The 24027-nt window shown below is 45.5% G+C and overlaps 1 protein-coding gene across 2 annotated transcripts; it reads right to left on the reverse strand.

The window, feature by feature from the left end:
* Positions 1-576: 576 nt before the first annotated feature.
* Positions 577-24027, reverse strand: LOC139311801 (class I histocompatibility antigen, F10 alpha chain-like). 2 transcript variants are annotated; one of them, XM_070936320.1, is made up of 8 exons: positions 23900-24027; positions 18381-18656; positions 14789-15064; positions 11346-11627; positions 8867-8959; positions 7368-7409; positions 6808-6844; positions 577-4465 (listed from the first exon to the last, which is right to left on the reverse strand). In XM_070936320.1, exons 1-7 carry the CDS (start codon positions 23967-23969, stop codon positions 6822-6824), a joined length of 1062 nt encoding a protein of 353 aa, XP_070792421.1. In that variant the 5' UTR covers positions 23970-24027; the 3' UTR covers positions 577-4465; positions 6808-6821. The 2 variants fall into 2 exon arrangements, with proteins under 2 accessions (XP_070792421.1, XP_070792420.1); XM_070936319.1 differs by having other exon boundaries at positions 4449-4465; positions 6787-6844.

A 24027-nucleotide genomic window follows, 5' to 3' on the forward strand; every position in this document is an offset into this window, starting at 1 on the left:
GCCATCACATGCCAAGAGTGGGGGGGGTTGTGTGCGCATGCGTGGGGCGCATAGAATTATGGGTGTGGGCGCGCATGCGTGTGAAAAACCCCCAACCCCCACGGTCCCCCACTCCTGGCACACAATGGCAAAAAGGTTAGCCATCAGTGGTATAGGATTTCCTGCATGAGCAAGTTGGGACTAGAAGACCTCCAAGCCCTCTTCCAATTCTATTATTCTATTCTATTCTATTCTATTCTATTCTATTCTATTCTATTCTATTCTATTCTATTCTATTCTATTCTATTCTATTCTATTCTATTCTATTCTAAATTCTATTCTGTTCTGTTCTATTCTAAATTCTACTCTAAATTCTATTCTACAGTACCATCAATGGCTCACAAAGCAACAGCCCCAGGGACCTATGAGAAGATATATAGTGATGAACCTTTGGAGGGAGCCAAGATTAGGTGTGTGGGGCCTTTTTCTTAAACACACAAATTTCCCCAACCACCCTCTTGGGCAGCAGGCTTCTTAATTGGGGAACACGTTCTGAAAGGGGACAGCTCTGAGTTAAGCATCCACATGACACTAATATACTGGAGCAGGTTGGCAGTGTGCACTTTTTATTTTCATAAAATAAACAACAAAACACAAAAACAATAGCAACAGTGGTGCATATATTGTGGAAGAGAAGGAAAAAAAATGTAAATAAAAAGAGCTGGAACAAAAATCAATAAATAAAATATGTCACACGTTACAATTCCACACATACTTGCAAAAGGGAAAAATAGGTCATTTCCTAATGACATTCTGTAGTGCAAAATTATTCAAGAGAAATGTATCTGGACACTTTTATAGAACTATTTTTTAAACCCACGGCGTTGAGTCCCATATTTCATTGCACTTATTCATACAAACTATAGACTGCCTACATAGACGCAGTCGGCTCAGAGGTGGCAAGACAGATTTTCCATTCACTGAAAAGGGCCATAAATTTATTTTCTCGATATTGTTTAAATACCGAGACAGTCCTGAGCTTATCAGTCTTTGGGGCTCTAAAATACAGGTAGTCCTCTACTTACAATCATTTGTTTAGTGACCATTCTAAGTTACAACAGCACTGAATAAAAGAACTTACAACCGTTTTTCAGTTACAACCATTGAAGCATCCCCATGGTCATGTGATCAAAATTCAGATGCTTGGCAACTGACTCATATTTATGACAGTTGCAGTGTCCCGGGGTCATTTGATCCCCTTTTGTGGCTTTCTGACAAGTAAAGTCAATGTGGAAGACAGATTCACTTAACAATCATGTTACTGACTTAACTGCAGTGAGTCATTTAATGATTCTGGCAAGAAAGATTGTTAAAATAAGGCAACATTCACTGAACTGCCTAGCTTAGCAATGGAAATTTTGGGCTCAGTTGTGGTCGTAAGTCGAGGAGTACCTGTACTAGAGTCGCTTGGTGTTATTCACATTTCGTAACTAATCATAGTATCATCCAAATAGGGTTGGAGAGTAGCAGGGAGGAACTGGGGCTGGGCCAATGGGGTGGGGTGGGGGCAGGGGTGAAATGCTCCCTGTTCGGACCAGATCGCCCGATCCGGTAGCGATGGAGGTGGGCAGTTCGGAGAACCGGTAGCAAAAATCCCTGCCCCCCCCACTCCCCATTGCCCAGCTGAGCCGCGCAATCATCAGAGGCTTTTTTTTAAAATTATTTTTAAAAGCATTTTTTCTACAACCTCTTTGGCCGAAAAAATGGTTTTAAAAGTAAAAAAAAAAAGCCTCTGATGATTGCGCGGCTCAACTGGGATCATCAGAGGCTTTTTAAAAAAAGAAAAGAAAGCCTCTGCCGATTAGGCAAGTCAGCTGGGATCGTCAGAGGCTTTAAAAGCATTTTTTTACAACCTCTTCAGCCAAAGAAGTTGTAGAAAAAATGGTTTTAAAAGTTAAAAAAAAAAATGGCCACGCCCACTCAGTCATATTATCCCCGCCAAGCCATGCCCACAGAACCGGTAGTAACAAATTTTACATTTCACCACTGGGTGGGAGAGAATGCAGAAGCAATCTATAATAATTTTTTTTTCCCCCAATTTATATACCGCCCTTCTCCCTGAGGACTCAGGGCGGTGCACAGCCAGAATTAAAAACATGAAATACAAATATTAAAAACAATTAAAATATATATAAATTTGGCCCAAAAATTTAAAAAACCACAAACCAATTAAAACATTTAAAAAATTTAAAAATTTCTTCCTAAACCAGCCCAGCTTGCTGGAAAAAGTGGGTTTTAAGGGCACGGCGGAAGGCACTGAGGTCTTGGATTCTCCTTATCTCTGGGGGCAACTGATTCCAGAGGGTAGGTGCCCCCACAGAGAAGGCTCTCCCCCTGGGGGTCACCAGCCTACATGATGGCATTTGGTGAAGCGAGGATGATCTAAAAGGTAAATTTAAAGAGAAAAGCCAGAAAAGAATTCAGTGTATTGCTAGGGTGCAGTGCAAGAGAGATCACATTTCCATTAATATATATTAAGATTCTTAGGAACATTGTCAGTTATCAGTGAATTCTTTCAAAGGAAGGTGTCTGAATTTTGGGGCTGTGCCCATAACATTTTCCCAATATTTCGGAGGTGCCCCTCTTGTCTCCACACAATCAGAATCCCCAATGGAGAAGCGGCAAGAATGAGGCTCCAGAGGCACTTGTGGTTTACCCTGAAGTCGATGGCCAATATGACCCCCTTCGTCCTCTCAAAGAAGGGTGGGGGGGACCATGGCCCCTTTATGACTGGTGGACTTCAACTCCCAGAATTCCTAAGCCAGCCAGGAAGTCATTTTAGCATAAACATGACCGACCTAAATTGTCTTGTTAGCTTTGTTGGGTTTACCACACTGTGTTGAACTCGGCCTACGTTTTGCTAAACACCCAAGCAGTTAAAAAGCTTACAGTCATCCAAATAACACTTGCAAACATTTCATCAATTCAATTGCAGTACGGAATAGATCAGTTACAGCCAGGAAGTCATTAATCTTGACATGAAGGTGACTGACCCAGATGGGATCTTGCCACATTGTAAAATGCAGTCACGCGGCTGCAGGAAGCTGCGAGCAGCCATAAATGCCATGGGGAGGTGGGGGAGGTGAGGGAGGTGGCCAGCCCTCAGAATTTTTGAAGCAGGTTGTACGTACCCTGGGGAGGTCCACGCCGATTCAGGAATTCTGGGAGGGGAAGTCCACAAGTCATAAAGGGGCCATAGTCTCTCACCCCTGCTCCAGGGGTGAAATCCAGCAGGTTCTGGAGAACCGGTAGCGGAAAATTTGAGCAGTTCACCGGCAAATACCACCTCTGGCTGGCCCCAAGAGTGGGGTGGGAATGGAGATTTTGCAATATCCTTCCCCCAGAAGTGGGGAGGAAATGGGGATTTTGCACTAACCTTCCCCCAGGAGCGGGGAGAGAATGGGGATTTTGCAGTATCCTCCCCCAGGAGCGGGGTGGGAATGGAGATTTTGCAATATCCTTCCCCCAGGAGTGGGGTGGGAATGGAGATTTTGCAATATCCTTCCCCCAGGAGTGGGGAGGGAATGGAGATTTTGCAATATCCTTCCCCCAGAAGTGGGGAGGAAATGGGGATTTTGCACTAACCTTCCCCCAGGAGTGGGGAGAGAATGGGGATTTTGCAGTATCCTCCCCAGGAGCGGGGTGGGAATGGAGATTTTGCAATATCCTTCCCCCAGGAGTGGGGAGGGAATGGAGATTTTGCAATATCCTTCCCCCTGGAATGGGGCGGGAATGAAGATTTTGCAGTATCCTTCCCCTGCCATGCCCACCAAGCCATGCCCACCAAGCCAGGCCAACAGAACCAGTAGTAAACAAATTTGGATTTCACCACTGCCCTGCTCTAAAGCATCATTTTTTTTTTAACCTGGGCAAGAATCTGGCCTGGGGGATTCTGGGAGATGAAGTCCACACATCTTAAAGTTCCAAGACTAAAAAACACCATTCTAAATGCAAGACTTGGAGGCAACCAGAATGGATTCATATCCCAGGCCAGAAGCTCCTCCTAACTTTTCTTCAGTTGTCACCACTTTGTCAAGGTCTCAAACCTTAAGACTCACTTCACAGATTTTGCTAAGTTAAGCTTAAATTGTGTTTGCCAAGTGCCTTAACCAACTCGGCTAGTCATCTTAAACTTGCTGTATCAAGCAGGCCTTCATCTTAAACTATATATTTCTTCTGATGCAGCAGCTACGTGGACACAGGCTTGTTTTGTTTACCACACTGTGGTGAACTCGGCCTAACTTTTGCTACTTGCTAAATATCCCAGCAGTTAAAAAGCCTAGAAGCATCTGAATATACTTGCAAACATTTCATCAATTCAATTGGACTCCGAATGGCTCCTACACAGCTAGGAAGTCATCATCTTGACACGAACGAAGAGCCATGTGGGAACGTTTCCTGTGCTTCCATCTCACTTCACTTCAGACTGCGGAGAAAACACAGGACAAGCAAAGGTCAATTCATCTCTGCAGGAGGGTCAAGCAAAGCACGTCAAAGTGACAGAGTCACAATAACAAAAACCATCTACCCATAGTTTTGTTCCTGGATGTGGCCAGTAGGCCGAAGTCCAGGGGTGAAATGCTCCCGGTTCGGACCAGATCGCCCGATCCGGTAGCGATGGAGACGGGTGGTTCGGAGAACCGGTAGCAAAAGTCCCTGCCACCCCGCCCCCCCCCCATGCCCAGCTGAGCCGCTTTTTTTTTTTTTACTTTTAAAAGCATTTTTTCTACAACCTCTTCAGCCGAAAAAATGCTTTTAAAAGTAAAAAAAAAAAAAAAGCCTCTGATGATCGTGCGGCTCAGCTGGGATCGTCAAAGGCTTTTAAAAGAAAAAAAGCCTCTGCTGTTCAGGCAAGTCAGCTTGGATCGTCAGAGGCATTTAAAAGAAAAACATTTTTCTTTTAAAAGCCTCTGACGATCCAAGCTGAATTGCCTGATCGTCAAAGGCATTTAAAAGAAAAGAAGCCTCTGCCGATCAGGCAACTCAGCTGGGATCGTCACAGCCTTTTGAAAGCATTTTTTTACTTCGCCGAAAAGGTTGTAGAAAAAAATGGTTTTAAAAGTAAAAAAAAAAAAAGAAATTGGCCACGCCCACTCAGTCACATTACCCCCACCACCACCAAGCCACGCCCACAGAACCAGTAGTAACAAATTTTAGATTTCACCACTGCCAAGGTCTATCTTGGTCAGTCAAAGTCACACCGCTGTGATTTCAAGCTGGAGTGTGACTCTGACTAACTAGGATGGACTTTGGCTTCCTTCTCAGGATCAGTTGCCCCCCAGCTCAAAACTTATATGGGTTTTATTTAGGTGGTGGAATAAAATAAAATGTACCAATGAAGGAGAATATTTGCAGCTCAGCGTTGGAATATAAGGCATCCTTGGTGCTCTCTGAGCTTGCTTGTTTTGTTGCAGATATTTCATTACCTGACTAGGTAACATAATCAGCTCTAGTAAGGAGTGTGATGTGCTGACAGGAAGCTCAGAGAGCATTAAGAACCCAGTGGTGGGTTGTCCCCGATTCGGACCGGTTCACAAGAACCGGTAGTAAAACTGGCAGGAGGCCCCGCCCACTGCCCCAGATGTTGTCATCAATGATCTGCGCATGCGCAGAAGGGATCCCGTTGCAAACCGGTAGTAAAGTTAAGTAGAACCCACCCCTGCGAGAACCCCTCAGATAACAGTGTTAGAAGGGACCTTGGAGGTCATCTAGTCCAACTCACAACCAACTCCTGCTCACGCAGGAGACCTGTACTAGTGTTCTGCCCCAGCTACGGACCCCAAAGAATGCAGCACACACAAAGTCCGTTCAGACCTTAGTTTACTAAATAAAACAATATTTTACAACCAAAGCTGTTAATTAACTGCATTAACAGCCGTCAAGAATTCAAAGAATAATAACTGAAAGCTTACTATGGTTGGCAGAATGCCCAGAAGCAATTTGCAGGAAGCTGATAAGCAAGACAAGACACAAAGGTATGTGAACGAAGTTGTTCCCTGCAAATTGCTTCAGTCGGTGTTCCTCCTTAAATAGGCTAAGGGAGTGGCCAATTAGCCCCAAACCTTAATCTCGAGACTTCCTCCTGAGGAGCCACTCCAGCCTTTTGGCAGCTCTGTGCGCTCGTGCATCGAGAAGCGGCTCCTCCTCTTCTTCCTCTTCACTTATGGGAGCTTCTGGAAGTTCTGAAGGCCCTGGTTGAATCCCCGCCTCTGGCACCACATCTTCTCCAGCCTCCTCATTGTCTGACTCGAGTGCCAGCTGCACAGGCTGCTGGCGCAGCACACCAGCCTCCTCGCTGTCTGAATCAGCTACTAGCTGCACAGGCCGCGTACGGGCCATAACAACTAGGGATTCGAACTGCCGACCTTTTCTGATCGACAAGTTCAGTGTCTTAAGCCACTGAGCCACCTAGCCAGGCACAAAATAAAATGTTTTGGCTTGACAAGGGGGAGGGAGGTAGAGGGAGTTTTCAACTTATGACCATAATTGAGACTGCCCATTGTCATGATGATGGTAAAAACAGGTCGCCCGTGTTGACCCACACAATTTTACAACTTTTTTTGCGGCAGTCAAACTGTTCACTATGGGTTGGTTTTGCTGAAAACTGCAAGTCAATGCTGGTTTTCGACAAAAACACCTCGTAAAACACAGTCCTGTGACTGCAGGAAGCTGCAAACAGCCATAAATTTTACGGAGAGGTGGGGGAGGTGGGCAGCCCTCGGCATTTTGGAAGCAGGTTGTAAGTACCCCTGAGGAGGTCCATTGTACCTTCAAACGGTCGCTCAGCAACTGGTCATAGGTTCACCTATAGAAAAAAAAGAAGATAAGAGAAAGCTAAGATGACTGAAATATCTTCCTGGAGAGCTTCAACCAAGCTAAGGAGATCGAGGAGCCTTCTTTGATTCTACAGTCACCAGGAAACAAACTTGATTTTGTGCCCCCCAATTTATTTAATTGCAATTCACAGGAGACCAGAAAAGGAACAGTGGGCAACATCACGCTCATCAGTTACTTTTTTAAAAAATAGATTTTTTTTAAATTAAACATAAAAAATTCAATGTCTACATAGAGAGTGTGTTGTCTGAGTACAGTTAGTTTTGAGAAATGGTAATGGTAATAATAAACAAACAAATCTACCTGAGAGACTCCAAGCAGCTCATAATACTTTTATGTCCCTCTGAGAAAATTTTGAACCTGGACTGTCCCCCTACCCTACCTGCCCATCATTCTCTCTGACATCTTTGCTCGTGTTTGCTCTCAAGTCACAGCCTGACTTGATTCTCAGATGCAAAACATAAAAATCAAACATTTGTAATAATTCTACTCACAAGAAGGGTCATTCTTTGGCTCCTCATCTCCTTTCCTGAATCCTAGGTTGTAAAAAGAGAGGCAAGAAGCAGAAGAAAACCTTGTTAGGGGAAAACCACAAGAGAAGCCAATCAATGACAGGAAGGCATCAGCTTCAATGAGCTCACTTTGAACAGAATGAGCCAACTCGCTGCGGCCATCTTGCCACAGTCAATTTGCTGCAGCCAAATCACCACAGCCAACTCGCTGCAGGATAACTCGCTCATGGCCAGCCCACCACAGGACAATTCAACAATTCAATTTAACTATTTAAAATAATTGTCATTCGTCTTTCATTTTGTCCCTCCCTTGGCATCCTTTCTTTAATGATTCTATTCCTCCATTTCTTCGATTTTACTGTAACTCTTGTCCCACGGGAAGTTGGCCATGGCGAGTTGGCCGCAGTGAGTTGTCCTGGACCCCACAGAAGAAGACTGGACTGTCCGAACCTCAGACTCAACTGAATTGAGGCTGGAGTTCTGTTGTGGCTCCGTCCTCCGAGCCTATCTTATCGGAGGAAGAAGGCTCCGAACATGAAGGAGAGGAGACGGCCAGGCCTCCCTCTCCAGGACCCTCCTCTCTGGCAATGCCTCAGGTGTCTCCTGAAGGAGAAGAGATTGGCCAGGAGCCAGGTGTTTCCGAGCCGTCGGATAGTGACAAAGAAACATTGTGGTTGGACCCACGCCAGCGTCGGAGAGACAAGCATGCGCAGCAGAAAAGGAGGCGTGCCAGAGATTAAGCTGAGTCACTGGACCACACCCCACAGGCTATAAAAGGGAGTGTGGTGGCCATTCGGACTCTGTGACGGACAAAGCTAATCTCTGGCGAGTCACTTTGCACCTTTGGACACAACGCGTATTTGCTGTGGATTTAATTACAAACTGGACTATTCAAACTGTGTGTATTTTTGTCTGTGTTATCAGAGTAAAAGTTTTTGGCAGGCAGCCACGGAGTTGCTGCCAAGTTCCTTATCACTGACGTTGAGTGTTTGAAGAGTTTATTTAACCCTCGGCTGGCTGGTTGGGTATGTGCGTGGTACGGGGACAGAACAAGTTCCAGCAAGAGGCTGAGATCTCAGATGTTCCACAAAGAGGGCTGGGAAAAACAGGGAAGAAGAAGAGAGGCAGTTTGGTCCAGTGCTTAAGGCACCAGGCTAGAAAGCAGAAGACCATACGTGAGTTCAAGTCCCATCTTGGCCGTGAAAGTCAGCTAGGTGACCTTGGCCCAGTCACTTTCTCTCAGCCCAACCGCACCTCACAGGATTGTTGTTGTGGTGGTGAAAAAAATAGGAGGAAGGTGTATTGGATATGTTTACTGTCTTGAGTTATTTGTGAAAAGAATAAAGGGAGGTAATAAATAAATGAATAAAGAAATAAACATGCAAGCAGCAAGTAAGCAAACAAGCTAGCTAGCTCTCCAAAGGAAGATACATGGGAGGAATCACCCATCTTCTTTCAATCACCCAGAAAAGGACACTTACTGAGAAATAGGAAGATCCCAGCAACTCCACATGCCACGACGCCACCCACAACACCGCCGATGATAAGCCACAGGTTAAAACTGGATTCTGGAACTGGATTGGGAGAAAGAGCAAATCACTCAATGGGAACCACAAAATATCTGCTTATTGGGCGAAAAGATCTCAAAAGAATGTGAAAAATAAGAGATCTGCCAAGTTAAGAAATGTCAGATGTCTTTACGTCGTAAGGGATAAACATTTTTTCCCATATATTCTACCATCTATTCACTCTGAATGGTAACTTTAGCTAAAGGGTTGGAAAAGGGCTTTCTAGCTTTGGAAAGATTGGGTTTGGAGGAAAGCAGCAAGCAGAATATCTTTGTTTTTAATATATTAATTTTCATTTATTAACAAGAATAAAATACAAAACAGAAAAACCAAAAAACGTCCAACACCGACAATGAAAATGAAGAAATAAAATCTGGGTATGCAAAAAAAGAAAAAGGGAAAAAGAAAAAAAACCCCAAAAGTCAGATATATCTAACATTGAACATAAAAGCATCCAATCCAGTGGTGAAATGTAAAATTTGTTACTACCGGTTCTGTGGGCGTGGCTTGGTGAGGGGGTAATATGACTGAGTGGGTGTGGCCAACTTTTTTTTTTAATATTATTTTTAAAACCATTTTTTCTACAACCACTTCGGCTGAAGAGGTTGTTAAAAAAATGCTTTTAAAACCACTGACGATCCCAGCTGACTTGCCTGATCAGCAGAGGCTTTCTTTTTTTTTTTAAAGCCTCTGATGATCTCAGCTGAGCCCCGCGATCATCAGAGGCTTTTTTTTTTTTTACTTTTAAAAGCATTTTTTGAGCCGAAGAGGTTGTAGAAAAAATGCTTTTAAAAGTTTTTTAAAAAGCTCTGATGATTGAGCAGCTCAGCTGGGCAATTGGGGAGGGGGGCGGGGGCAGGGATTTTTGCTATGGGTTCTCTGAACCATCCGCCTCCATCGCTACCGGATCAGGCGATCCGGTCCGAACAGGGAGCATTTCACCCCTGATCCAACCCGGCCGAATGCTGAAAGATGAATTTTAAAGATGATTTCTTTAAAAAAAGCTGATAGGTTCTTCTCCGCTCACATAACAGGTTTACAAATAGTTATAAGCTTTCCCATCCTTATTTTTGCAAAAATCCTACACAGGTAGTCCTCGACTTACAACACTTCATTTAGTGACTGTTCAAAGCTACAACGGCACTGAAAAAAGTGACTTATGACCGTTTTTCACAGTTACAACCATTACAGCATCCCCATGATCATGTGATCAAAATTCAGGTGCTTGGCAACTGACTTATACTTATGACCGTCACTGTGTCCTGTGATCCACCTTCTGACAAGCAAGGTCAATGAGGAATCCAGAGTCACTTAACAACTGTATTACTGATTTAATAACTGCAGTGATTCACTGAACAAGTGTGGCAAGTAAGGTCATAAAATGGGGCAAACACTCACTTAAAAGAAATGTCTCACTCAGCCAGGGAAATTTTGGGCTCAATTGCAGTCGTAAATCGAGGACTACCTGTATACTCGCAGATGTTGTGGCCCATACGCGGCCTGTGCAGCTAGTAGCTGATTCAGACAGCGAGGAGGCTGGTGTGGTGCTGCGCCAGCAGCCTGTGCAGCTGGCACTCAAGTCGGACAATGAGGAGGCTGGAGAAGATGTGGTGCCAGAGGCGGGGATTCAGCCAGGGCCTTCAGAACCTCCAGAAGCTCCCTTAAGTGAAGAGGACGAAGAGGAGGAGCCTCTTCTCGATGCACAGGCACGCAGAGCTGCCAAAAAGCAGGAGTGGCTCCTCAGGAGGAGGTCTCCTCGAGAGTAAGGCTTGGGGCTAATTGGCCACTCCTTTAGCCTATTTAAGGAGGAACACTGACTGAAGCAATTTGCAGGGAACAACTTCGTTCACATACCTTCGTGTCTTGTCTTGCTTATTTTATCAGCTTTCTGCAAATTGCTTCTGGGCATTCTGCCAACCATAGTAAGTTTTCAGTTATTATTCTTTGAATTCTTGGCAGCTGTTAATGCAATTAATTAACAGCCGTTGTTGTAAAAAACTGGTTTATTCAGTAAACTAAGGTTGAACGACTTGTGTGTGCTGTGTTCTTTGGGGTCCGTAGCTGGGGCAGAACAGCAGATATGCTCATCCAGGGACAAGGTGATCCTCAAATTTTTAACCCAAATATCCTAATAAATTAGAGTCAGCTTATCTCACTCATGGAACATCCTTCATGGAATGGTATGGTTAAATATTCAACGGCTGGCTGATACATAGATTTATCTGAGCGTCCGTACAGTAATTCCATGGAAGTTCCGTGGACTTTTCAATGTACATCCACAAACCATAAAAGGAAACAATGGTAAAATAAAGTAATATCTGGGCGCAATTTCTTTCCCACAATCTTCCAGTCGGAAAAACAGCCCAGCCTTTCCCTCCCTGCAGCTTCTCACCCTTTAGGTCCAACTCCAGAGGCTCCGGCAGGCTGTCATGCTCCACGTGGCAACGATAGCGGTCCCTTTCTTTGGGATCGATCTGGATGCTGATCCAGTAGTAGTAGGTCCCATCCATGTTGGGGGCTAGAAACCCACGGAAGGTTTCCTCCTCCCAGACCTCCCCATCCCTCCTCCAGGAGGCATCGATCTCCTTGGGGTGGAAGCCATGGATTCGGCAGACGTGCGTCTCCATCCCATCCTCGGCCTCCGTCCTGCTGCTCATCACCACCACTGGACGCTCTGAAAAAAAAAGGGTTTAGGATCAAAACCGAGCCTCCCCAGAAATCATCATGACTTGTGCATCATGAGCCACGCTAGCACAGTAGTTAGAGTGCAGTACTGCAGACCACTTCTGTTGATTGCTGGCTGCCTGCAATTTGGCAGTTCAAATCTCACCAGGCTCAAGGTTGACTCAGCCTTCCATCCTGCCGAGGTGGGTAAAATGAGAACCCAGATTGTTGGGGGCAATATGATGACTCTGTAAACCGCTTAGAGAGGGCTGACTATTGTAACACTCTCTACATGGGGCTCCCCTTGAGGAGCACCCGGGGGCTCCAACTGGCGCAGAGTGAGGCCGGGCGGGTGGTAATGGGAGCGACATGGCGCTCCCATGTAACACCCCTCCTGCGCGAGCTGCACAGGCTCCTGGTGGTCTTCCGGGTGCGCTTCAAGGTTTTGATTACCACCTTTAAAGCGCTCCATGGCTCAGGACCTGGGTACTTGCGGGACCGCCTACTACCACCAATAGCCTCCCACCGGCCGGTATGCTCTCATAGAGAGGGGCTCCTCCGGGTGCCATCAGCCAGTGTCGACTGGTGGCCCCCAGGGGGAGAGCCTTCTCTGTGGGGGCACCTACAATCTGGAACAAGCTCCCCCCGGAGATACGAAGGATCCCGGATCTGCGCACCTTCCGCCGCGCTCTAAAGACCTTTTTATTTCATCAGGCGGGCCTGGCCTAACTTTCTCCCTCTTTTTAAACAATTTTAATATTTTAACGTTTTTAATATCTTTAATACTTAAAGTTTAAATTGGTTTTAAATTGATTGGGGTTTTAAATCTGTCTGGGCCAAACTATTTAATTCGATTTTATTTCTGCTTTTTAAATTGTGTATGTATGTATTTTATTGTTGGCTGTTCACCGCCCTGAGTCCTTCGGGAGTAGGGCGGTATACAAATCAAAAAAAAGTAAAGTAAAGTAAAAGTAAAGTAAAAGTAAAGCACCGTGAAGCAGTATATAAGTCTAAGTGCTATTGCTATCACACGTGCAACCAGAACTAAGAGTCACCAAATAGACCCAAGTTGCTTTGAATAGTTTCTTTCAGCCAGAAAAACAAACATAAAAGTGCTTTATTAAATGCAGGTAGTCCTCGACTTACAACCGTTCATTTAGTGACCATTCAAAGCTACAACGGCACAGAACAAAGTAATTCATGACCATTTTTCACACTTACGACGGTTGCAGCATCCCCCACGGTAACGTGTTTTACATTTGGATGCTTGACAACTGACTCAGATTTATGACGGGTGCAGTGTCCCAGAGTCCTTTGACAATGTTCTGGTGAGCAAAGGCAATCAGAATCAGAATCGAGCTGGGAGGGACCTTGGAGGTCTTCTAGTCCAGCTCAAGCAGGAGATCCTATGCCAGGGGTGTCAAACTCAATTTCATCATCATCATCATCATCATTATTATTATTATTATTATTATTAATTTTGTATACCGCCCTTCTCCCGAAGGACTCAGGGCGGTGAACAGCCAACAGATAAAATACAGAAAATACAAAAATTAAAACAATATTAAAAACCAATTAAATTAATTTGGCCCACAGTTAAAACACTCCCAATTAAAAAACCCATAATTTAGTAATTTAAAATTAAAACAATTTAAAAAATATGGTCTGGTCAGCCCAGCTTGATGAAACAAAAACGTCTTTAAGGCACGGCGAAAAGTGCACAGATCTGGGATCCGCCGTATCTCCGGGGGCAACTCGTTCCAGAGGGTCGGTGCCCCCACAGAGAAGGCTCTCCCCCTGGGGGCCGCCAGCCATTGAGGGCCGCATCAGGATTGTGTTTGACCTTGGGGCCCGGGATGGGCGTGGTAGGGATAGGCATGGCCAGCTCGACATCACCTGTGTTGGGGACGCCGGTGCAGGGGTGAAATCTACTTACCTTCCTTACCAGTTCAGAATTGCACGTTCCGTGTGCGTGTGTCACACCTGATTTTTGACCTTCTGCGCATGTGCAGAAGGCTTTGTGCATGCGCAGATGGTTAAAAACCAGGAAGTAACGATGTCTGGGCGGGTGGGCGGAGCCTCGTGCCGCCACTGCTACTGGTTTGCTGAACTACCCGCCACCGCCACCAGTACGCACGAACCGGACAGAACCGGTAGGATTTCACCACTGCGCCGGTGGTGCCCGAACACTCTGCCAACGAAAACAGGCTCCCGAGCTCTGTTTTTGGCTGCGTCGGCCTCCTGCAACCCTCTGCCAGTGAAAACGGAGTTCAGGAGAGCTGCATGCTGCCCTCCCAAACTCCTTTTCACAGGCAGAGGCACCTTCACTGTTTCCAGGGTGGCCCTGTGGGCCAAATCTAAGAACCCTGCAGGGTGGATCTGGCCCTCGGGCCTTGAATTTGACACCCCTGTCCTGTACCATTTCAGACCAGTGACTGTCCAGTCTCTTCTTAAAAACTGATCTGTCCCCGTACCCACACACACACAAACACAGCCAGCCGAGGGTTAAGGAAACACTTTGGAACGCACCCAGGTCTTATCTCCCACTTGGCAGCGATAGACACACCGTCTGCCAAATGCCTTTATTTTCACAAACAGAAAGATAAGGTACTTAACGTGCAAAAAGTCCAAGCAGAAATAATATTTCTCTCCGCAGTTCCGAACGAGGCTTTAGTGACTATCCAAGGTTTACTTTTGTTCGTCACAAGGATCACTGACCACTACCCTCTATTATATAGTCTCTGGGGTGTGGTCCAGTGACTCAGTTCTAATCCCTAGCACGCCTCCTAAGCTGCTGCAAACGTTTATCACACCTTCGGAGGCGTGCGTCCAGGAATGATGTTTCTTCGTCACTCTGATCCGAGCCAGCTGTCTCCCTACTGATCTCCTCTCCCTCGGCCGGCACCTGAGACAATGCCAGAGGGGAGGGGCCTGGAGAGGGAGGCCTGGCTGACTCCCCTTCCTCATGCTCGGAGCTTTCTTCCTCCAATGGGACAGGCTCAGAGGGCGGGGCCACAACAAAAACCTCCAGTGATGAACTGCCCACAAAGTCTGAAGGCCAGGCAAGCAATGAACAGGATAAAACCTTACAAGGCCTGAACACACCGAAGCTATGTGTGGAGTAGCAGATGCAGCTTCCACACACTTTTCTCCCCAGCCATTTCTCCGTACCTTTCCTCAAGAACGACTTCGATCTGTAGTGGTCATTCTTCTGCAGCCACTCCTGGCAGGTGCTCTCCAGGTAGCCCGTGAAGCGCTGCTTGATGGCAGTTTCACTCTCCCATTTCCGCTTGATTCCCTGAGCTTCCTTGTCGGCTGTGGTCCAGATGGCGGTCTCCATGTCGTACTCGAGGAAATTCCGCCCGTCGTAGCCGTATTTCCAGCGACCGCTCCTTTTCCCGTCTTCCCGTATTTCACAGGAGATCATCATCTGGACAATGTGAAACCCTGAAAGAAGCATCACCAGAGTTAAGGAGGAAAAGCTCTCTTGGGAGATTGGGGAAAGCCGCTCCCTGCGGGGGGCTCCAGAATCTGTGACTGCCAAGACAAGAAAGCAAGGAAGACAGGGATTACAGGAAGAGATCTTGGAGACCAGCCGAGGTCAAGACAGAACGTGGGATCTGTAAGACAAGATCTCAGCCTCACTATGAAGGAACTCACTATAAACGAGGTGTCAAGCCTGAAATTGATTGGGGTGTAGGATTGTTTGTATCCTTGGGCATTCTGACATGGATTCAGCTTGACACAGTTTGGAGCTGAAGTGGGGATGGAGCCTTCAGTCAAAACAGCATTCCTAACTGATGAGTCGACCACATTCCAACAGCTGGCTGACTGGAGAAGGAGGAGATGTTGCCAAGCAGCCATCTCCCACCTTGGTTGGACAATGTAACAGTTGTTTTGGAAACTTGAGAAACTGAAACTTATATTGGGGTGAAAAGTCCGGGAACTTTAGTACTGGCTTTTCACCAGTAGTGCCAAGATGACGTATCTAAATAAATTTGTTCTTTGAGGAGGAGCAATGCCTTGGAGTTCGATTTGTGATGGGTGCATTATTTGGAACCTGGCATGAGGCTGGGAAATTCCTTGTGCAGTGTCCAAGATTCAAAACAAGCTTGGAGAATAACCAATGCCAAAATCCAAGCTACACATATTTTCTATTATTTAAGTGTCCAAGTCTCCTTAATTAAGACAGGATTACTTGGGAGGCCCAAATCTCTTGGCACTGGAGCAAGGTTGCCTTTCCTGAGATCACTTTCAAATAATTATTTCAAATAATAATAAATTATTATTTATTAGAATAAATAATAAGAAAAAATAAGAAAAAATAAGAAATAATTTCAAATAAATAACCAGCACCTTGCCCAACCTATGGTCACTAACCACGGTCATCCCTATCTTCAAAAAGGGAGACTCCAACATAGTTGAAAATTACAGACCAATCTCTTTATGTTGCGTCACCTGCAAAGTCATGGAATCTATCATTAACCAATCCATTACCCTCCACCTAGAGACAAACAACCTACTCTCCAATAAACAATTTGGTTTCATGAAAAAATTATCCTGTAATCTGCAACTACTACACTGCAAAAACATATAACCTACACATCTCGATCAGGGCGAAGCAATAGACGCAATCTATGTAGACTTCTGTAAAGCCTTTGATTCAGTGGTACACGACAAACTACTTCTAAAACTAAAATCTTATGGCATTTCTGGACTCCTGCATAAATGAATAGCAGCTTTCCTGTCTAACAGGCAACAAAATATGAAGCACTCTATCAAATCCTGTACCTGTTAACAGCGGTGTTCCCCAAGGCAGCGTTTTAGGACCAGAACTCTTTATACTTTACATAAATGTCCTTTGCGATCATATTAAAAGTAACTGTGTTCTCTTTGCTGATGATGTAAAGCTATTCAAAACCACCGACAATGCTGCTACCCTTCAAAAAGACCTTGACTATGTGTCAGATTGGTCTAACAAGTGGCAACTTCAAATCTCATTTAAAAAATGCTCTTACACATTGGCAAAAAAAATCAGAACATAAAATACAAGCTAGATGGACATGACCTTGTAGACGACCCTCACTCTGTCAAGGACCTTGGAGTACTCATTTCTAAAGATCTAAGTGCCAGAGCCCACTGTAACAACATTGCCAAAAAGGCACTAAGAGTTGTTAACTTAATCTTGCGTAGCTTCTTCTCTGGTAATATTGCACTACTAACTAGAGCATACAAAACATTTGCTAGACCAATTCTCGAATACAGCTCATCTGTCTGGAACCCGCACTGCATATCAAATATTAATACAATTGAGAGAGTCCAGAGATATTTCACGAGAAGAGTCCTCCACTCCTCTGCTCGCAATAGAATACCTTATGCCACCAGACTTGAAATTTTGGGCTTAGACAACTTAGAACAACAACGCCTTTGGTCTGACCTAAGCGTAGTACATAAAATTATCTGCTACAACATCCTGTCAATGATTACTTTAACTTCAACCACAACAATACACAAGCAAATAATAGATACAAACTCAAGGTAAACCGCTCCAAACTCAATTGCAGAAAATATGACTTCAGCAACAGAGTGATCAATGCCTGGAATGTACTACCTGACTCTGTGGTTTCTTCCCCAAACCCCCAAAACTTTAACCTTAAACTGTCTATGTTGTGACCCCGACTCCCGAGCCTGTCCTAACAGAGGAGGAGGACTCAGAAGGTGATGGGGAGGACCTGACAAGGCCTCCCTCTCCAGGACCCTCCTTTCTGGCAATGCCTCAGGTTCCATCCGAAGGCCAGGAGGAAATGCCTGGGATGTGCCAGGAGGAAGGCATATCGGAGCACCAATTGATAGGGAGCGAGGATGATGAATCCTGGTTTGATCCCAGGTAGCGTCGGAGGGAGAAGCGTGTGCAGCAATGGAAGAGGCGTGGGAGGGCTAGAGATTGATCTGAGTCACAGAGCCACGCCCCACCAGGAATAAAAGTGAGTGGGATTGCTCTTCAGGCTTTGTGATGGACAGAGTTAAACCCTCAAAGTCTCATCGTGATCTCTGAAACGGATTGAAGATAAGTCCTCTTCTGCTTTATGGGATTGAAAACGGTCTTGGCAGGCATTCAGCAGTTTGCTGCCAAAACCTTGGTCTGCCAGGAATTCTAATCTGTTTACCTAATAAAATATTGGCAGGCGTGCTTGGTATTAGGTTTGCCTGTGTGAGGAAGGGGGACAGATCAGTCTACTGTTGACCTCACCCCATTCCTAAGAGGTCTGTAAAGGGCATGCATAAGCACACCAATGTGCCTACCATCCCTGTCCTAATGTCCCTTTTTATTCGTATCCATTTCATGTATTCATAATCATGTTTATACTTTTATCTGTTATCTTATATATGCTTGACAAATAAATAAATAAATAAATAAATAAATAAATAAATAAATAAATAAATAAAAAAATACATTCCCACACACACCCATTTTTCCACAGTTCCTTGCAGCCACACAAGGCAGGTGAAAAGAGATTATTTCCTACAATGCAATGGGGAGAGAGGAGGCAAGGGACAACAGGGAGGGAGGGAGGAGAAATCAGAGGGAGGGAGGGAGGGAGGAAGGAAGGAAAGAAGGAAGGGCTTCAGCAACCAGCTTATTGTGGACCAATCGAGCCAATTCATGAGGAAGGCAGGAAGATCCATAAGGAAAATGGAGCTTTTCCCTCCACTGCCTTCCTTTTGCAGGATAGCATCCACTTCCCTCTCACTGCTCACTCACCTCCACTTTGGTTATAGCGTTTTTGGAGCATCTGCACATTCTCCTGAAAGTCCTCTTGGTCTTTTTGCAAAATCCGGATGTACGTGTTGTAGAATTTGGGATCGTCCTTCTCCAGTGTATTTATCCAGTGTACCCGAGGATGCATCTTCTTGGTGTGGCTTTCGTAGCGAGTGATGAGCTGATCGTCCACATAACCCTCGGCGGAGAAGAGTGGCAGTCCCGGACAAACCTCAGTCGCAGAAGAGTAGCTCACACGGATGATGCGGGGGGAGGAGCCTAGGGAAAAACAAGAGCAGGGTGGAGTTAGGGGGGTGCTTGGAAACGGGTTTCAGACTGAGACTCCGGAGGAGTTGCATCATGAGGTGCAATAAGGGGCTGTCAAGAGCTGCCATGATACCCTTGAGCTTCGCATTCTGTGGCTGTCAGCCTGCTGTGAACTCTGGAGGGAGGGAAGCGGGAAGAAGTGGGCCTCTCAAGAGACACTCCGGAGTCTTCAAGGTCGTTACCCTGAGAGACGAATGCAAGACTGTTGCAAAAACGGTTTACTCCAGGGGTGAAATGTAAAATTTGTTACTACCGGTTCTGTGGGTGTGGCTTGGTGGTGGTGGGGTAATATGAGTGGGTGGGCGTGGCCAACTTTTTTTTTAAAAAAAACTTTTCAAAGCATTTTTTCTAATGCTTTGAAAAGCCTCTGCCGATCAGGCAACTCAGCTGGGATCGTCAGAGAGGCTTTTTAAAAAATGCCTCTCTACCATCAGGCTACTCAGCTGGGATCGTCAGACTTTTCAAAGCATTTTTTTTTACCACAGCTTCGGCCAAGATTGGGCCTGGTAGCTCAGCAGACTAAAAGCATTGTGATTAACACCAGCTGTCTGCAATTACTGTAAGTTCGAATCTCACCAGGTTCAAGGTTGACTCAGCCTTCCATCCTTTCTAAGGTAGGTGAAATGAGGACCCAGTTTGTGGGGGCAATAAGCTGACTTTATATAAATATACAAAAAGATGAAGGCTATTGCTTAACGCATTGTAAGCTGCCCTGAGTCTCCGGAGAAGGGCGGCATATAAATCAAATTAAAAAAAAAAAAGAGGTTGCAGAAAAAAAAAATGCTTTGAAAAGCCTCTGACGATCCCAGCTGAACCGCATGATCATCAGAGGCTTTTTTTTTTCTTTTAAAAGCATTTTTTCGTCGGAAGAGGTTGTAGAAAAAATGCTTTTAAAAGTAAAAAAAAAAAAAAAAAAGCCTCTGATGATCCTGTGGCTCAGCTGGGCATGATGGGGGGGTGGGGGGCGCAGGGATTTTTGCTACAGGTTCTCCACACCACCCGTCGCCATCACTACCGGATCGGGCGATCCGGTCCAAACCGGGAGCATTTCAACCCTGGTTTACTCAAATATAATTGGGACAAGCAGGGGCCAGGGATGGAGAACAACTGGTTGGGGAAAGTTAACCAGGAAATTTTGGCATGCAATCTTCAGTTCTGGCTTTACTATATTACAGGGGTGTCAAACACAAGGCCTGTGCACCGGATCTGGCCCGCAGGGTGCTTAAATCTGGCCTGCAGGACAGCCATGGAAATGGCAAAGGACCTGCCCGCGGTGCCTTTGTTGGCGAAAATGGAGCCCGCGATGGTTGTGGGGTGGGGTGGGGTGGGGTACGCGTGCATAGGGCTAGCAAAACAAACTAAAAGCAAAACAAAAGAAAAGAAGAAATGTGTTCCCCTTTTGCATTTGAGCATCCAAGAAGGGACAGGAAAGGAGAAAGGGAAAGAGGAAAGACAAAGAAAAAGGAAAGGTGGGAAGGAACGAAGGAAGGAAAAAGAAGGAAAGCAGGGAAGGAAGAAAGAAAAATGAAGAGGGAAGGAAAAAGAAGAGAAGAGAAGAGAAGAGAAGAGAAGAGAAGAGAAGAGAAGAGAAGAGAAGAGAAGAGAAGAGAAGAGAAGAAAGGAAGGAAGGAAGGAAGGAAGGAAGGAAGGAAGGAAGGAAGGAAGGAAGGAAGGAAGGAAGGAAAAAGAAGAAAAGGAAGGAAGGAAGGAAGGAAAAAGAAGAAAAGGAAGGAAGGAAGGAAAAAGAAGAAAAGGAAGGAAGGAAGGAAGGAAGGAAAGTCCTGCCTTAGCACTTGTCCACCAGTAGACAGCAAGGCTCCTCTGGAACAGGGGTCTCCAACCTTGGCAACTTTAAGACTTGTGGACTTCAACTCCCAGAATTGAAGGGCGTTGAAGGGAATTCTGGGAGTTGAAGTCCACAAGTCTTAAAGTTGCCAAGGTTGGAGACCTCTGCTCTGGAGGACAAGGATTTGCTGCGCTCCCTGGCCTTGCCTTCCTCTGCTGGAGACAATGGATCCCTCCCCCCAGCCCCGCCCAGGCCACCACAGGTGCCCCGGACATGAGTGATGTCAAGCTGGCCACACCCACCAACCCCACACCCTCCCAGCTCTCCTGATTGGGCCCCCAATGAAATCAAGTTTGACACCACTGCTATATTGTAATCCCCTCCGTTTCAGAGGCTGGGCAGGGCTACATTCGGTGTATAAGACGCACCCAAATTTTCATCCTCTTTTAGGAGGGAAAAAGGTGCCTCTTATACTCTGAAAAATATGGTAAATAAAGAAAGCTTTATCATTAGATATGTCTGTTAAATGGTATAAGCTACAAAATGAATTGGAACTGTGAAAATATTGATAAATGGGCCAAACAAATTAATAGATGAAGCTAATGTACAGTAAAAGAAATGCAAGAAAGCAAAAAAAAAAAATGTAAACTTGGCATATTTAAAATAGTTAAAGGCAGACACTGCTTATAGAAACTCATTTAATGGGAAAAAATAAATATTAACGAAGGATTGGGTGGGACTGGTCTACCTCACAGATACTTTGACAAAAACTAAAAGTGTAGCTATTTTGCTTCAAAAAGGATTTGCAATTGATGTACAACAGGTGGATTTTAAGTGCTATTACCACCGGTTTGCTTCGTGCGCGCAATCGCAATAACTTAAAAAAAGTGAAACTAAGTATTAGGTGGCCATGGCCTGTTTAGCTCTGCTTATTTAGGAAAGGCTGCAAAGAGACATTCCATTCCTCCCATCCACTGACAAACTGCCCATAATAGCAATCTCCCTTCTTGTCCACTCTTTTCTTTTTAAAAAAAAATATATATTTTAAAACATTTCAAGAATTAAAGAAATGACTACACAAGAGTTAAAAAATAAAAGACATCGTGATTTGAAAGGAAAACACCAGGAAATCAAACAGGGCATTTTCAACTGTCATAAATTACACAAATTAATTATTGAGGGGCCCTTGATGCTCTCTGAGCTGGCTTGTTTTCTTGCAGACGTTTCGTTACCCAAACAAGGTAACATCATCAGTGCTCGGACATGAATATCAGTGCTAGGATTAGTACTGATGATGTTACCAAGTCCTGGTAATGAAACGTCTGCAAGAAAACAAGCCAGCTCAGAGAGCGCCAAGGACGTCTCATTTCAACCCTGAGCTACAAATATTCTCCTTTATTGGTACAATTAATTATTTCATGAATTCAGTGATCCCATCCAAGCAAAGAGTGGGCCCTTCATGACTGGAGGTTTTAAAGAAGAGACTGGACGGTCACTTGTCTGAGATGGTATAGGCCAGGCTCTCCTGCCAGAGCAGGGGGATGGACTAGAAGATCTCCAAGGTCCTGTCCTGTTCTACTCTATATTCTACTCTATTCTATTCTCTACAGTCCTCCTCTCCTCTCCTCTCCTCTCTTACTCCTCTTCTCTCCTACTCCTGTCCTCTATTCCTCTCCTCTCCTACTCTATTACTACTCTCCTACTCTCCTACTCCATTCCTCTACTCTCTACTTTCTTACTATCTACTCTCCTACTCTTCTCTATTACTCCTCTCCTCTCCTACTCCTCTATTCCTCTACTCTCTACTTTCCTACTCTCTACTCTCCTCTCCGCTATTACTCCTCTCCTACTCCTCTATTCCTCTACTCTACCCTCTACTTTCCTATTCTCTCCTTCCTGCTCTCCTCTCTTCCTCCTCTCCTCCTCTCCTCTCCTACTCCTCTTCTCTATTCCTCTACTATACTCTCTACTTTCATACTCTCTACTCTCCTCTATTACTCCTCTCCTCTCCTACTCCTGTCCTCTATTCCTCTCCTCTCCTACTCTATTACTACTCTCCTACTCTCCTACTCCATTCCTCTACTCTCTACTTTCTTCCTATCTACTCTCCTACTCTTCTCTATTACTCCTCTCCTCTCCTACTCCTCTATTCCTCTACTCTCTACTTTCCTACTCTCTACTCTCCTCTCCGCTATTACTCCTCTCCTACTCCTCTATTCCTCTACTCTACCCTCTACTTTCCTATTCTCTCCTTCCTGCTCTCCTCTCTTCCTCCTCTCCTCCTCTCCTCTCCTACTCCTCTTCTCTATTCCTCTACTATACTCTCTACTTTCATACTCTCTACTCTACTCTATTACTCCTCTCCTCTCCTACTCCTGTCCTCTATTCCTCTCCTCTCCTACTCTATTACTACTCTCCTACTCTCCTACTCCATTCCTCTACTCTCTACTTTCTTCCTATCTACTCTCCTACTCTTCTCTATTACTCCTCTCCTCTCCTACTCCTCTATTCCTCTACTCTCTACTTTCCTACTCTCTACTCTCCTCTCCGCTATTACTCCTCTCCTACTCCTCTATTCCTCTACTCTACCCTCTACTTTCCTATTCTCTCCTTCCTGCTCTCCTCTCTTCCTCCTCTCCTCCTCTCCTCTCCTACTCCTCTTCTCTATTCCTCTACTATACTCTCTACTTTCATACTCTCTACTCTACTCTATTACTCCTCTCCTCTCCTACTCCTCTATTCCTCTATTCCTCTACTCTCTACTTTCCTACTCTCTACTCTCCTACTTTCCTCTCCGCTATTACTCCTCTCCTACTCCTCTATTCCTCTACTCTACCCTCTACTTTCCTATTCTCTCCTTCCTGCTCTCCTCTCTTCCTCCTCTCCTCCTCTCTTCTATTACTCCTCTCCTACTCCTCTTCTCTATTCCTCTACTCTACTCTCTACTTTCCTACTCTCCTCTCCTCTCCTCCTCCTCTCCTCTATTCCTCTCCTACTCTACTCTACTCTATTACTCCTCTTCTACTCCTCTACTCTATTCCTCTACTATACTCTCTACTTTCATATTCTCTACTCTACTCTATTACTCCTCTCCTCTCCTACTCCTCTATTCCTCTACTCTACTCTCTACTTTCTTACTCTCTCCTCTCCTCTCCTACTCTACTCTATTACTCCTCTCCTCTACTATTCCTCTCCTCTCCTCCTCCTCTCCTCCTCCTCTACTCTACACACTCTACTCTACTCTCGCCTTCAGGGATTTCCGGGGTGGGAAAGTCAAGACCGGTGGTCCGATCGCGGGTTGCGCCTCCCATCCTGAAGACCTTGTGACCCACGCACCCACCCTCTCCCGACCCCCGTTTCAGCTAGTTGCGCCCCCGCTCCTCCAACTACGCCACGGGACGGGACTCACCGCGGCTGCCCTCCAGAAGGCAGGAAGCGGCGGCCCCGAGAAGCCAGAGGAACCCCCAACGCGGCCGCATCGCCTCGGCGGGTCCCGCTGGGCTGCTGCTTGCAACGAAACGCTCCCGACTGCGCAGG

The sequence above is a fragment of the Pituophis catenifer genome, unplaced genomic scaffold (genome assembly GCF_029215685.1).
Source record: "Pituophis catenifer annectens isolate HBS135680 unplaced genomic scaffold, rPitCat1.0.hap2 SCAF_2, whole genome shotgun sequence".
Lineage (NCBI taxonomy): Eukaryota > Metazoa > Chordata > Lepidosauria > Squamata > Colubridae > Pituophis > Pituophis catenifer.